General features: G+C 43.2%; 1 protein-coding gene across 1 annotated transcript in view; it reads right to left on the reverse strand.

The window, feature by feature from the left end:
• shoc2 (SHOC2 leucine rich repeat scaffold protein) overlaps window positions 1-16,657 on the reverse strand; it is a 116,728-nt gene that overhangs the window by 41,110 nt on the left and 58,961 nt on the right. Inside the window, exon 3 of the mRNA XM_048550990.2 lies at window positions 1,070-1,207. Coding sequence (XP_048406947.1) covers window positions 1,070-1,207 — 138 coding nt within the window. The remainder of the gene's footprint in view (window positions 1-1,069; window positions 1,208-16,657) is intronic.

A 16,657-nucleotide genomic window follows, 5' to 3' on the forward strand; every position in this document is an offset into this window, starting at 1 on the left:
GGTCATGCTGAATCTGCACAGAGCATTGGTGAGGTCACTTTTAGAACACTGTGTCCAGTTCTGGTGTCCCTGCTGTATGAAATGTTTTGTTCAAACTTGAAAGGGTTCAGAAAAAAATTTACAAGGCTATTGCCAAGGTTAATGATTTGAGCTATAGGGAGAGGCTGAATAGGCTGGGGCTATTTTCCCCTCAAACATCGAAGGCTGTGAGTGGCTTTATAAAATAGTGACGGGCATGGATAAGAGTGAATAGTCAAGATCTTTTTCCCCAGGGTGGGGGAGTCCAAAAGGAGAGGGCATAGGTTAAAGTGAGAAGGGAAAGATTTAAAATGGGCCTGAGGAGCAACTTTTTCACGCAGAGGATGGTGAGTGCATGGAATGAGCTGCCAGAGGAAGAGGAGGAGGCTGGGACAGTTACAGCATTTAAAAAAGCATCTGGATGGGTGCATGGATAGAAAGGGGTTACAGGGAGATGAGCCAAACACTGGCAAACGGGACTAGATCAGTTTAGCATGGACGAGTTGCACCGAAGGGTCTGTTTCTGTGCTGTACGACTCTATGACTTCTATAAACAAAAACTAATGGAGAAACTCATCAGGTCTAGTAACATCTGTGGAGAGAAAACAGTTAATGCTTCAAGTCCAACACCCTTCTGAAGACATTTCCAAAGAGTTTCTCCAGCAATTTGTTTTTATTCACTTCAGATCGCCAGCATCTGAAAATCTTAATTTTATTTTAGCACTCTATTTTTATGTGGATTCCTCTGATTTTGCCAGGGTTTTTAGAACTGAATTCTAAAATTAAGCTTATTTTTTCTATGGAAACTACAAAATCAGTAGCCTTGGATATGATGAAAATTAACACAAGTTTTCTAAAAAAAAACACATTCATAACTTCGAGAAGGTGTAGAAATGCAATTGTGGTATTTCAAAATATAAACCTATAGCAGTAATTAATAACTAAGCAAAAGCAAATGAACAGATTAATACACATTAATATTTGCACAGTTTAGCTATTGCAAATGAAGAACGAACAATTAAACAGTAGTAAATAATGACTGTCCCCTTACCTATACTTTCAGGCAGATCAAGAAGCTCATTATGTTGTAGGTCAAGGTTTGTGATTTGCGTGCAATTACCAATTTCCCTTGGAAGGTGTTCGAGCTGATTGTGAGCCACGTCCAGTGTTATGAGGTTACAGAGCTCACCTGTCAAAAAGAAAAGTATCAGAAATCTAAACATTCAAGTATTTTTCAATAATTACTATAGTGGTCTACAGTACAGAAAAAACAAGTCACGCCAATCGAAAACAGCCACTGAGTGTCTCTAATCTCATTTGCCAACACATTACCCATAGCCTTGTATGTCTCAGCATCACAAGTGCACATTTAAATGCTACTTAAGTAATGAGGATTTCTGCCTCTGCCACACTTACAGGCAGCGAGTTCCAGATTCGCACCATCCTCTAGGCAAATGTTTTCCCTTCACATCCCATCTAAACTTCATGCTCCTTACCTTGATCATTGAATCCTCCACCAATGGGTAAAGTTTCTTCCCCTCTACCCTATCTATACCCCTAATAACTTAATGCATGTCAATCATGCCCCTCCTCAATCTTCACTGCTTGAAAGAAAATGATCCCAGTCTGTCCAATCTCTCAAGAAATTTCTCAGCCCAGGCAACTCACTAGTAAAGAAAAACAATTCTATCTTTATTCACACCTGGGGTGTAGGCACCGCTAGCTGGCCAACATTTATTGTTTGTCCCTAGCTGCCCGCGAGGTGGTAATGGTGAGCTACCTTCTTGAGCTGCTGCAGTCCACGTACTACGGGTTGACGCACGATGCCCTCAGGGGGGGAATTCCAGGATTCTGACTCAAAGACAGTGAAGGAATGACATATTTCTAAGTGAGGATTGAGGGGGAGCTTGGAGGGAACCTGCAGTTGGTGCTCTAAGTTCCCACGTACATGCTGCCCTTGTTCTTCTGAATGGAAATATGGAGTATGCCATCACACTCCTGACCTGTGCCCTGTAAATGGCGGACAGGCTTTGGGGAGTCAGGGTTTGAATTACTCACTGCTATATTCCTAGCCTCTCATCTGTTTTTGTAGCTACTGTGTTCATTTGGTAAGTCCAGTTGAGTTTCTGATCAATGATAAACCCCAGGATGTTGATGGTGGAGAATTCTGCGATGGTAACAGAATTGAATGTCAAGGGGCAGTGACTTAATTGTCTCTTATTAAAAATGGTTATTGCCTGGCATTTGAGTGGCATAACTGTTACTAGCCACTTGTCTGCCCAAGCCTAGATATTGTCCAGATCTTGCTGCATTTAATCATGGACTGCTTCAGTATCTGAGAAGTCCCAAACTGTGCTGAACATGGTGTAATCATCAATGTGCCCACTTCTGACCTTACAACGGAGGGAAGGTCATTGAAGAAGCCGATGAAAATGGGGGTTGGGCCTAGGATACTACCCTAGAGGAACACCTGCAGAGATGTCCTGGAGCTGAGATGTTTGACCTTCTACAACCGCAAACATCTTCCTATGTGTCATTTAAGACTACACTAGCAGAAAATCTGTACCCAATACTCGTTGATTCCAATTTTATTAGGGGTCGTTGATGCCAAATTCTGTCAAGGGCCGTCACGCTCACCCTACCTCTTAAATATGACAAACCAAGGCTGTATTGAGGTCAGGAGCTGAGTGGCCTTGGCAGAACCCAAGCTAGGTATTAATGAGCAGGTGCTGCTTGACAGCACTACTGATGACACCTTCCATAAAACTTTACTGATGATCAACAGCACACTTATGGGACAATAAGTGGCCTGGTTGGATTTGTCCTGCTGTGTGTACAGGAGGTATGTGGACAATTTTCAATATTTGAGTAGATGCCAATGTTTTAACTGCACTGGTACAGCTCGGCTAGGGGAGCAGCAAGTTCTGGAGCGCAAGTCTTCAGTAGTATTAATGGAATGTTGTCAGCATCCACAGACTTTGCAACATCTAGTACCTCCGATCGTTTTTTGATATCACCTGAAGTGAATCAAACTGGTTGAAAACCACTGGAGGAGGTCAAGTTGGATCATCCACTTGGTAGTTCTGGCTGAAGATTGTTGCCAATGCTTCAGCCTTATCTTTTTCTCTAGTAGCTTGGACCCTTACATCATTGAAGATGGAGATATTTATGGAGCCTCCTCTTCCAGTGAGTCGCTTAACTGCCCATATCATTCCGCACTAAATGGCAGGACTGCTTAGATCTGACCCGGTGGTTGTATTATCACTTAACTGATTATGCTTTTAGGCACACAGTAACCCTATTTGATAGCTTCATCAAGTTGACACCTCATTTTTAGGTATAAAAACTGAAAGAACTGTAGATGCTGTAATTCAGGAAAAAAAAACAAAACTTGCTGGAAATGCTCAGCAGGTCTGGCAGCATTTGTGAAGTTAAAAACAGAGTTAATGTTTTAGGTCCAGTGACCCTTCCTCAGAGCTGATGATGGCTGAGAAAATGTCAGGTAATATGCAGGGTTACGACATATAAACTGACATTTTCTCAGCCACCATCAGCTCTGAGGAAGGGTCACTGGACCCAAAACATTAACTCTGTTTTTAACTTCACAAATGCTGTCAGACCTGCTGAGCATTTCCAGCAAGTTTAGTTTTTTTTTCATTTTTAGGTATTGTTGGTGCTGCTCCTAGCATTCCCTCCTACATTCTGCTTTGAGCCAGGGTTGATCCCTTGGCTTGATAGTAATGGCTGAGTGGGGGATATGCCAGGCTAGGAAGTTGAAGATTGTGCTAGAATACAATTCTGCTGCTGCTGATGGCCCCCAGTGCCTCCTGGGCGCCAGGTCATGAGTTGCTAAATCTGTTCAAAGCCTGTCCCATTTAGAATGGTGATTGTATGACACAACACTATGGAGGGTGTTGTGAGACAGAAAGCAGCACTTCATCTCCACAAGGAATGTGTGGAGATCACTCTTACCAATACTGTCATGTGCAGATGCATCGGCAGCTGGCAGACTGCCAAGGATAAGGTCAAATATGTTGTTTCCCTGTTGTTGGATCCCTCACCACCTGCTGCAGACCCGGTCTTGCAGCGGTGTCCTTTACGGCCTGACCAACTGAATCAGTAGTACTGCTGTCCAGCCACTCTTGGTGGAAGACACTGACACCACCCAGAGAACAGTTTGCTCTTGCCACCCTCAGCACTTTCTCTCAGTGATGTTCAATATAGAAGAGTAGTGGATCACCAGCCAAGGGAGGACAGTTTATGGGAATCAGCAGGTTTCCTTGCACAAGACATCATGGGGTCCAAGGTCAATGTTGAGTACTCCCAGGTCAACTCCCCGTATGCACCCACCTGCTGGGTCTGTCTTGCTGTGAGACAGTACATATCTCGGGATGGTGATGGTGTTTTCGGCATTTTATGTGAGGTATGATTCCGTGAGTATGACCATTTCAGGGTGTTGCTTGATTAGCTTGAGATAGCTCTCCCAATTTTGGGCCCCAGATACATTCAGAGAGATGTACAGCACTGAAACAGACCAACTCAATAGCCTAAATAAATCTAGTCCCATTTGCCTGCATTTGGCCCAAATCCTTCTAAACTCTTCCTATTCATGTACCTATCCAGATGCCTTTTAAATGTTGTAATCTCCACCACACCTTTTGGTATCTCATCCCATACACACACCACCCTCTGCATGAAAAAGTTGCCCCTTAGGTCCCTTTTAAATCTTTCCCATCAACTTAAACCTATGCCCTCTATTTTTGGAGTCCTCCGCCACAGGGAAAAGACCTTCACAATTCATCTTGTCCAAGCTCATGATTTTATGAAGCTCTATAAAAAAGGTCATCCCTCAGCCTTCAAGGCTCCAGGGAAAATAGCCCCAGCCTATTCAGTCTCTCCCTACCGCTCAAACACTCCAACTCTGGCAACATTCTTTTGAATCTCTTCTGAGCCCTTTCAAGTTTAACAACATCATTCCTATTGCAGGGAGACCAGAACTGAACGCAGTTTTGCAAAAGTGGCCAAAGCAATTTCCAGTACAGCCACATGACCTCCCAACTCCTACATTCAACGCACTAATCAATAAAGGCAAGCATACCAAAAGTGTTCTTCACTAACCTATCAACCTGCGACTCCACTTTCAACAAATAATGAATCTACATTCCAAGGTCTCTTTGTTCAGCAATACTCCCTAAGACCTTACCATTAAATGTATAAGTCCTGCCCTGATTTGCCTTTCCAAAATGCAGCACTTCACATTTATCTAAAGTAAACTCCACCTGCCGCTCCTCGGCCCATTGGCCCATCTGGTGCTGCAAAAATTCATGTCTCACAACATCTGCAGAAAGAAAGTAGAATTAGCATTTTAGCTCTAACGAACCTTCTTCAGAATACTCTCTTAAATCTCTTGGGCATTCTCTCCAGCGCAATCAAAACCCTATTATGTGGATTCCACAACTATATATAATACTTCAACTGTGGCCGAACCAACCAGTTCCAGCATAACTGTCCTGCTCTTAAGCTCGGTGCCTCAGCTAATGAAAGCAAGTTTCCTATATACCATCCTGGCCACTCCACCTGCTTAAGAGACCTTAAAAGACCAGTGTGCATGCACACCATAGTGTTTCTAGTCCTTGGTGTTTCCCCAAGTCTTACCATTTCATCATGTATTCCCTTGCCTCATGTGCATTGGCAAAGTGCATCATATCACACTTATTAAAATTGAATTTTATTAGCCAATTACCAGCCCATCCACATCCTCCTGTAATCTATCCTCACTATTTACCATACCAATTTTCATAATAGTCACAAACTTACCGATCAATACTCCTACACTGAAGTCTAAATTGTTTTTATATTCCACAAACAGCAAGAGACCCAACACTGATCTTTGACAATCCCTTTACACACAGGCTTCCAGTCACAAAAATGCTGCTCAACTACTACCCTCCACTTTATTTTCTTTTAAATAGATTGAACCAAAATGCAGAGACCAAAGCTAAAGGGAGGGAGATGGTGGCCACCTGATATTGTCACTGAGATAGCTATCCAGAGACCTCAGCTAATAATCTGGTGAAATGGATTCAAATCCCAATATGGCAGATGGTGAAATTGGAATTAAAAAGCTGACCTAATACTGACCATGTAGAAGCTAATCAATTGTGAATTTCACTAATATTCTTCAGGAAAGGAAATCTGCCATTCTTATCAGGTTTGGCCTGCATGTGACTCTAGACACATCACAATGTGGTTGACTCTCAACTACCCTCTGCCAATAAAAGCTAGCCTAGTCAGCAACACCAATATCCCATGAATAAAAAAGCCTCCTTAAAATCTCAAACACTGCTGCTCAATTCCTCACAATTATGTGCACAGGGTCTTCAGAAGAAGAAACAGATGTCAACCAACAAAAGATGAGGTGACCAGAGGATTGGTAAAGAGATAGATTTGAAGCAAGGGGAGCGGCACTGCAGATATATTAAGGGAGAGTTTGTGAATGTAGAACCCCACTGATGAGATAAACATTACGCCATTACTGCATAATGAATATCAAACTAATCCGTTTCTGGGTTTCTCTTTCCTCTTTTTGCTGTTAGAATTCTAATTCTACTCTCTGGTGCTCCAGTTTTGATTTAACTGTTGCATTGTTCTCAGATTCCAGTTCTCAATTTTTAACTTCTGTTTTACAATTTGTTGCCTTGGCTTTCAAGCAGAATTCCACCTTTAAGCACTTAGCTATGCCTTTTGATTCTCCCAAGATAAAGGCCATTAGCTTTTTTAAGTTATTTCATCCAGCTCTATGAAAGCATTGAATCATAATACTTTTAACCTTAAACAGAAGAAAACCTTTTTCCTAAGGCAACACTGTGAAGAGCTGGAGGTACATAGCAGGCCAGGGAGCAGGAAAGTTGATGTTTTGGGTCAGGACACTTCTTCAGAATTGGGGAGGGAGAAAGGGAGCTAGGAAATAGAGAGAGAGAGTAGGGGTGGGGCTGGGGAAGGTAGGTGGGATGGTGATAGGTCGGGAAGGGTGGGGATTTGTTTATTGAATGGGTGGGCCAGTTAGGTGGGAGATGATGGACAGGCTGTATCAGGTGAAGGAGATGGGGATGACAGGAAGGGTTGAACATGGGATAAGGCCGAGGCTGGGAAGATTTTAAAACTGATGAATTCTATGTTTAGGCCACTGGGCTGCGGGTTCGAGGTGGGTTTTGGGGTGTTGCTTCTACAATTTTCGTGTGATGTCATTGTGGCAATGGAGGAAGCCCAAAATGGACATGTCACCCAGGGAGTGGGAGGGCGACTCAAAAAGTGATGATGTTTGTCATGTACAGAGCACTGATGCTCTATGAAATGGTGTCTGAGTCTACATTTGGTCTCACCAATGTAGAGGAGGCCACATTGGGAGCAGCAGATACAGTAGACTAAGTTGGCAGATTTACAGGTGAAATATACAGATATGAAAGGTTTGCTTTGGGCCTTGAATAGAGGTTGGTGGGGGTGGGTGTAGCTGAAGAAGGGTCCTGACCCAAGACATCAACTTTCCTGCTCCTCTGATGCTGCCTGGCCTGCTGTGTTCTTCCACAGTGCTGTCTCTGACTCCAGCATCTGTAGTTCTTGCTATCTCTGAAAACCCTCTGAAAACCTTTTAAGTTTTTTTAAAAGTGTTTTTGAAGGAACAATTTGACTCCCCATTCCAATTTTTTGTTAGCAAGTTCTATTCATGTAACAATCTTCGAGGTAGGGAGAAGTGATCAGCTTCCTGCTTTGTAAAACCATCTTGATTGATCTCAACAAATATTTTATTCCTTTTGTTCCGTATAGTTTTTGTATTTTATTTCAGCCTTGTTCACCAAAAATGAAAAACAGCCAATTCTCAAGTTATTGCAACTGGAATAAAATGCCGTTCTATTACTCATTAAATCGGAGAAAAATAAACAAATATACTTACACCAGAGGTTAAAAAAAAAAGGAGTAAGGAGAAGGGGGTCCAATACAGACAAAGATAATGAAAGGAAATGCAGTACAGATCTTAAGAACCCCTTGGGTAGCATGAATCAAAGTCCAGAATTTTGCTGCTGTCTCATGGCAGGCGTCCAGAATTTCTAAGTGAATGGCTGTTGTTGTTCCACATTGCTATTCATTGGCTATATTTGGAGCCTGAGGGATTTAAAGAAGCTCTTTCAGCATTCTTAAATGGGGCATAATTCTGAGATGTTGCAGAGATAGTAGGAACTGCAGATGCTGGAGGATCTGAGAATCAAGGTGTAGAACTGGATGAACACAGCAGGCCAAGCAGTATCAGAGGAGCAGGAAAGCTGACATTTCGGTAGATCCTTTTTCAGAAAATGGAAGGGTGACCCTCTGAAGGATCTAGGCCTGAAATATCAGCTTTCCTGCTCCTCTAATGCTGCTTGGCCTGCTGTGTTCATCCAGCTCTACAACCATGTTATCTCATAATTTTATGGTGATTAGAGGAAGGTATAGGGGAGATGTTAGAGGTTGGTTCTTTACACAGAGTGGTGGGCATGCGGAACGTGCTGCCAGCAGCGGTGGTGGAGTCAGATACTTTACAGACTTTTGAGCGACCATTGGTTAGGCACATGGAGGATAGTAAAATGTAGAGTACACAGGGTAGATTGATCTTAGTAGGATAATAGGTCGGCACAACATCGTGGGCTGAAGGGTCTGTGCTGTTCTAGGTTTTATGCTTGCTGTTATAAGCTGATGTCGCTTTCTTGTTGCTCTAACTCTGCCGTTAATATGCCATTCCTTTGCAGATTCTCATGTCCATGTTATTATTTCATTCCAAGTTGGTAAGTGGTGGGATAAATTTGTGAAATGTATAAAGAATGTGAAGTGAGCATAAAACAAAATACAAATTTTTCCTCACCCAAGTATGTGTCTCTTGATTGAAACGATACAAAAGACCAAAGAACAGGAGCAGACCTTTTGGCCCTCTCAGCCTGCACCAACACATTTTGCCCTTCCATATTACTGTCTTCACTTAGTAGATCCGTATCCCTCTATTCCCTTCCTTTTCATGTATTCATCCAGGTGTTTCTTGTATGCTGCTATTGTGTCTACTTTCACTACCTTCTCTGACAGCGTGTTCCAGGCACTCACGATATTGTGTGTGAAAATCCTGCCTCACGCATCTCTTTTAAACTTACCCCACTGCACCTTGAACCCATGTCCCCTAGTAATTGACCCCTCTACCCCAGGAAAAAGCCTTACTTCCACTCTATCCATGCCATTCACAATCTTATGAACTCATAAATCCCCAATGCCAGGCAACAGCATGGTAAACATTTTCTGTACCATCTCCAAAGCATCCACATCTTTCTGGTATTGTGGAGACCAGAACTGTATGTAATATGCCAAGTGTGGCCTAACTAAAGTTCTATGAACCTGCAGCGTAATTTGTCTATTCTTATACTCAATGCAGCTTTCAATGAAGGCAAATATGCCATTGGCCTTTTTTAATTACCTTATCTACCTGTGCTGCCACCTTCAGTGATCTGTGGAGCTGCACACCCAGGTCCCTCTGCTTATCAATATTCCCAAGGGTTCTGCCATTTACTGTATAATTTCCACCCATACTTGACCTTCCCAAGTTACGTTCCAAAATTCCAATGCAACCGGTTTGGTATATTTAGTGCATGTAGTCTGCATTTGTCAGGTGATCGTAGCAGTCAATTTAGGTCAGTGTCCTTTGTAAAATTATTTTAGTCCATAAACTGTCTCAGGGATTAGAATTAGATGATTTAAGTGAATACTGATGGCCCATTTTACCTGAAAATATGCAATATAACTAAAATTCAATGTAATTTTAAGATAAATCTAGAAAAATGCAAATGTTTCAATACTTATTTCTTTTGACAACAAAGTGTGGGGCTGGATGAACACAGCAGGCCAAGCAGCATCTTAGGAGCACAAACGCTGATGTTTCAGGCCTAGACACTTCATCAGAAAAAGGGGGATGGGGACAAGATTCTGAAATAAATAGGGGGAGAGGGGGAGGTGGACCGAAGATGTTTAGAGGAGAACATAGGTGGAGAGGAGAGTATAGGTGGGGAGGTAGGGAGGGAATAGGTCAGTCCAGGGAGGACGGACAGGTCAAGGGGGCGGGATAAGGTTAGTAGGTTGGAAATGGAGGTGCAGCTTGAAGTAGGAGGGGAGGACAGGCGAAAGAAAGAACAGGTTAGGGAGGCGGGGATGAGCTGGGCTGGTTTTGGGATGCAGTGGGGGGAGGGAAGATTTTGAAGCTGGTGAAATCCACATTGATACCATTGGGCTGCAGGGTTCCCAAGCGGAATATGAGTTGCTGTTCCTGCAACCTTCGGGTGGCATCATTGTGGCACTGCAGGAGGCCCATGATGGACATGTCATCTAAAGAATGGGAAGGGGAGTTAAAATGGTTCACGACTGGGAGGTGCAGTTGTTTATTGCGAACCGAGCGTAGGTGTTCTGCAAAGCGGTCCTCAAGCCTCCGCTTGGTTTCCCCAATGTAGAGGTAGCCACTACGGGTACAGCAGATGCAGTGTACCACACTGGCAGATGTGCAGGTGAACATCTGCTTGATGTGGAAAGTCATCTTGGGGTCTGGGATGGGGGTGAGGGAGGTGGTGCGGGGGCAAGTGTCGCATTTCCTGCGGTTGCAGGGGAAGGTGCCGGGTGTGGTGGGGTTGGAGGGGAGTGTGGAGTGGACAAGGGAGTCGCAGAGAGTGGTCTCTGCGGAAAGCAGACAAGGGTGTGGATGGAAAAATGTCTTGGGTGGTGGGGTCGGATTGTAGATGGCGGAAGTGTCGGAGGATGATGTGTTGTATCCAGAGGTTGGGTGGTATGTGAGAACGAGGGGGGATCCTCTTTGGGCGGTTGTGGCGGGGGTGGGGTGTGAGGGATATGTTGCGGGAAATCCAGGAGACACGGTCGAGGGCCTTCTGGGGTGGGGGGGGGGGGGTGCAGTCCTTGAAGAACGAGGACATCTGGGATGTAGGAGAGTGGAATGCCTCATCTTGGGAGCAGATATGGCGGAGGTGAAGGAATTTGGAATGGAATTTTTGCAGGAAGGTGGGTGGTAGGAGGTGTATTCTAGGTAGCTGTGGGAGTAAGTGGGCTTGAAATGGACATCGGTTTCTAGGTGGTTGCCTGAGATGGAGACAGAGGTGTCCAGGAAGGTGAGGGATGTGTTGGAGATGGTCCAGGTGAAGTAGAGGTTGGGGCGGAAGGCGTTGGTGAAGTGGATGAACTGTTCAAGCTCCTCTTGGGAACACGAGGCAGCGCCAATACAGTCATCAATGTAACGGAGGAAGAGGTGGGGTTTCTTTTGCTGATGCAGAATCTATATCTGGTCTGAAACCTATTCTCCTAAACTGCCAGTACCAAAATTTTGAAAATTTATTGCTCATGAAGACCCATATCAATTGACAGTTCAAATGCACTTAAACTTCAGTGTATGTCAAAATACACTCGTCTGCCATTTACCATCATTTTAATGTCGCTAAGTAGAACTATTATTTAGGAATCATTTTAGGGAGATTATGTTTAAATATACATGTAATAAGGAATAAAAAAGCATTTCAACTGGAATATTTTGTATTTTTAACAGATTTAAGAAAGTCCCGGTTCCTCATTTTGCAAGTATTTACCTTTATGCTCGAAATTAAATGTTGTGTTTAGCAACAACCTCAGTGGTTATATGACATTGCACTTCTGCATTATGTGTCATTGGCAAATATATAGGACTATATTTATTTTAAAGCAGTCCTGCTCTTTGAAGGTATCACCAGCTTTTGCTTGCTTTTCACACAGGATGTGCAAAGTTCATTTTACAAACCTGTAATATTTAATGTTTTGGTTAGCTCGGTTGGCTGGACAGCTGATTTACGATGCAGAGTCATGCCAATATCGTGGGTTCAAGTGCCACACTGACTCGAGGTTACATGTCAGATTCTCCCTCTCAACCCCTCAGATTAAACTATTACCAGTCGTCTTTCTCTAATTAAGTGCTGCCCTATGGTCTAGTGAGATAACGACAACTTTATCTTATTTCAAATGTGCAACACAGAAACAGGTTATAAAGGTTAACTGCTCCATACAAATCTCAAGCAATCCACATTTTTTTATTTGAATAAAGACATGGCCACAAAATCATGGCATGTACCAAAGTTGGTGAGTGAAGAGGAGATGACAACATTTAAGAATCATAAATGGGAGAAAAGCAGATTAATGGGATTATGAAACAATGTTATCACACAGGATTAGAGCTACTGATCACAAGTAGGTTATTCACCAAGAATAGTTATGTCATTCTCCTCATATTGATGTTCATAGGGACTGTATGAGTCAAAATTGTCTCACTTTCTCAGTCAGAAGTCACATGACACCAGGTTATTGTCTAACAATTTTATTTGAAATCACAAGCTTTCAGGGTGATGTTCCTTTGTAATGTGAAATTGAGCAGTGCTCCGAAAACTTGCTATTTCACATAAGCCTGGTGAACTATAACTTGCATCACGTGATTTCTGACTTTGTCCGCCCTAGTCCAATACCGGCACCTCCACGTCATGACTTTGTGGCATAGCATATTAACACCTGCCATGGCTTTAGAAAAATTCATGAAATCTGGAAAATGGGAAGACTCCATTCTAAGTCATACCAGTGCCATAATCAGCTTAGGTTTGATCAGACATTGGATATATAAAAAAATGGAAGCATTAATTCCAAGGCCATTAAGTATTGTTAAGACGTAGGCAATGTCTACACACAGATATTACTCATTGAACAGATGATGCACACACACTGACAGATAACACAACCCTGGGGATCAGCACAATAACTTACATTTAACACATCAGTCTTTCAATACATATCATTTGCCAGCTTGTTTTTATGTCCTTTATTTCATTTTGTGTTTACAGTCAAGTAATCCAGTTTGGGTGCTTTTAGATATTTCTAGGCAACTTTTCAGAGGTGTTATGACACTGCTCTAAAGATGGAACTTGATCTCCGGTGTCCTGGCTCAGAGGTAGGGACACGACCACAGCCCCACAAAACCCTTTTGGCTGCTTTTACCCTGAGATGAGACGAAAGAGCAACACGGACCACAACTGACCAAGTTTGATTTAGAGTTGGAAAGAGGAAAAAAGTACTTTAAATGCAAACATCTTCCACCTTGTGCATTTTGGTTATGTACTTTATGAACATGAATAGTGAAGATCTTCTGCATGGAAGCATTCATGCTCTTGTAACTTCAGTCATTTTAGATGAAGTGAAGTCTCAGGACTCATGGTCATTTCAGGATACCACAGCCTTGAAGTGTGTTCAATTCAACAGCATCTTCATTTAATTCATGATTAATTATTCCTGGATTCCAATAACTAAAACCACTGGTCATTAAACAACAATATCAACTTCAAAAGAAAAAAAATCAAATCTAGTTCAAGGCATTTCTTCATTAAAGAAAAAAAATCAAGCTTTACTTGAATTAGTCTTCCTTACTGACGATGTTTTGTAAATCAGAATTTAGGCAACATTTGCACCTGGAAGTTAATATCTTTCAACATGCTAAAGGTCATTGTTTCCCACCTCCAATCATTTCCTGCCAATGCAACTTAAACAATGAATCGCACGAGCTACCCTGTCTAATGTTATTACCTCCCCTTCCAAAGATGATTAGGATCCTCACAAACACCTACAACACACCAAAGTAATGCCTGAATAAAAATTTAGACGCTGCCCTCTAATCCTGCTACATAATTTAGAATTCATTCTGAATTGCATTTTGATGGTGTGTTTTTTCAGCCTGAATACTCGACTGCTATTTGAGACTGTAATTACACTCACTAAAAGCTTAATTACATTCAGGGGGCTGAAATATAAAATTTTAAACTTTTCCTTCAAGATGGGTTTTGGGGGGGGGGGGTGGGGGGAGGGAGGAGGAGATGACAAAATAGAGCAGATTGATCATCGGTCAGAGTCTGTCAATCACTTAGGGTCAGTGATAATGGGAACTGGGATTTTTCCATCCCCACCCTTGTCTACTTTCCGGAGAGACCACTCTCTCCGTGACTCCCTTGTTCGCTCTACACTGCCCTCCAACCCCACCTTCCCGGCACCTTCCCCTGCAACCGCAGGAAATGCTACACTTGCCCCCACACCTCCTCCCTCACCCCTATCCCAGGCCCCAAGATGACTTTCCACATTAAGCAGAGGTTCACCTGCACATCTGCCAATGTGGTATACTGCATCCACTGTACCCGGTGTGGCTTCCTCTACATTGGGGAAACCAAGCGGAGGCTTGGGGACCGCTTTGCGGAACACCTACGCTCGGTTCGCAATAAACAACTGCACCTCCCAGTTGCAAACCATTTCCACTCCCCCTCCCATTCTTTAGATGACATGTCCATCATGGGCCTCCTGCAGTGCCACAATGATGCCACCTGAAGGTTGCAGGAACAGCAACTCATTCTGCTTGGGAACCCTGCAGCCCAATGGTATCAATGTGGACTTCACCAGCTTCAAAATCTCCCCTTCCCCCACCGCATCCCAAAACCAGCCCAGTTCATCCCCTCCACTGCACCACACAACCAGCCCAGCTCTTCCCCTCCACCCGCTGCATCTCAAAACCAGTCCAACCTGTCTCTGCCTCCCTAACCTGCTCTTCCTCTCACCCATCCCTTCCTCCCACCCCAAGCCGCACCGCCATCTCCTACCTACTAACCTCATCCCACCTCCTTGACCTGTCCGTCTTCCCTGGACTGACCTAACCCCTCCCTACCTCCCCACCTATCTTCTTTTCTCTCCATCTTCAGTCCGCCTCCCTCTCTCTCCCTATTTCTTCCAGAACCCTCACCCCATCCCCCTCTCTGAAGAAGGGTCTAGGCCCGAAACGTCAGCGTTTGTGCTCCTGAGATGCTGCTGGGCCTGCTGTGTTCATCCAGCCTCACATTTTATAATCACTTAGGGTCATAGGTTTGTACAGCACTGAAACAGACCCTTCAGTCCAACTCATCCATGTTGACCAGCTATCCTAAATTAATCTAATCCCATTCACCAACATTTGACCCACATCCCTCGAAATCCATCCTATTCATGTGCCCATCTAGATGCCCGCCTCCACCACTTCCTCTGGCAGCTCATTCCATTTACGCACCACCCTCTACATGAAGTAGTTGTCTCTTAGGTCCTTTTTAAATCTTCCTCTCTCACCCTAAACCCATGCCCTCTTGTTCTGGACTCCCCTACCCAGGGAAAAAGACCTTGGCTATTTACCATCTCCATGTGTCTCATGATTTTATAAACCTCAATAAAAGGTCAACTCCTCAGCCTTTCACGCTCCAGGGAAAACAGGCCCAGCCTATTCAGTCTCTCCCTGTAGCTCAAACCCTTCAACCCCAGCAACATCCTTGTAAACCTTTTCTGAGTCCTTTCAAGTTTAACAACATCCTTCCTATAGCAGGGAGACCAGAATTGAATACAGTATTCCAAAAGTGGCCAAAACAATGTCTTTAATGCACCAAAATCTTGCAGTTAACATCTATGTAATACCAGATAGATGGGAGAGTATGAGCACTGGATGCAATTTGGATTAACTTCATGTCAAAAGTCAATAAAGTATTCCAGCACTTCCTGCATAGAACACAAACCATCAGGTCAGTTGTTAAGAGTCTGTAATTAACATTGGCCCTTTTAAAAATACAAAATTTGCTATGTTCCAGTATTTCCAACACCTTGCAACTCAGGCTACCCCATTAAACAAATATGGAATAGGTCTATAAGATCATGCCATCAGAAAGCAGCTTGCATAAAGGAATAATTGTTGAATTATTAATCACAATTGAAGTCATCATCCACACTTGCCTGAACCGATGTGAATTCATCCAAACCTCCGTCAGTTCATAGCACTTAGTACCTGCCTCACATCCAGACTCAGGCATTTAGGCAGCCATTCAGCCCAAATTTTGTATAAATTATTGAAATCAATGTTAAACATATTTGAACCATTTAAGCATTTGAATCTTCTTTCGCTTACCATATGCACAATGTTGCAAACCTCTCTCATGAGACTATAAGCATCATAAATGTAAGTAAAAGTAATGTTTATGAACAACCAATTCAGCTGAAAAAAAATGGTGTGCTGTGGAATTCTCTCATTTAAGTGCACTTTGCCACTGAAATAGGTAGGGAATCACTGTACTACAGTAACCCCATTTTCCAGCTTTGGTTTAAAGCCCTGGAGGCTAGGCAACACAAGTGAATATTCAAGTACTGTTTAAATACACAGTTTATCAGAGTTTTTGATTCAACTAACCTTTCAGGTTCTTAGTTGCAGACTCCCACCATTCTCTGCATGTAAGAAGATTCTCAACTCCCCTCTTGCCTCAAACCTATGCCCTTTGGCTGTTGATTCCCTGCTAATAGAAAATGTCTTCCATCCATCCATCCTATGCCCCTCATTCTTATACATCTCTATTAAGTCCCCTCTCAACCTTTCAAAAATGCTTCAAGGAAAACACCCAGCCTGTCCAAGCTTTCCTGATAGTCCAGACCCTCTGGTCCATGCAGCATCCTCTGCATCTCTCTCCAGCATGACTGCACCTTATAATGTGGTAACCACAAGTGTACACAGAACTCC

The sequence above is a fragment of the Stegostoma tigrinum genome, chromosome 20, assembly GCF_030684315.1.
Source record: "Stegostoma tigrinum isolate sSteTig4 chromosome 20, sSteTig4.hap1, whole genome shotgun sequence".
In the NCBI taxonomy this organism is placed as follows: domain Eukaryota; kingdom Metazoa; phylum Chordata; class Chondrichthyes; order Orectolobiformes; family Stegostomatidae; genus Stegostoma; species Stegostoma tigrinum.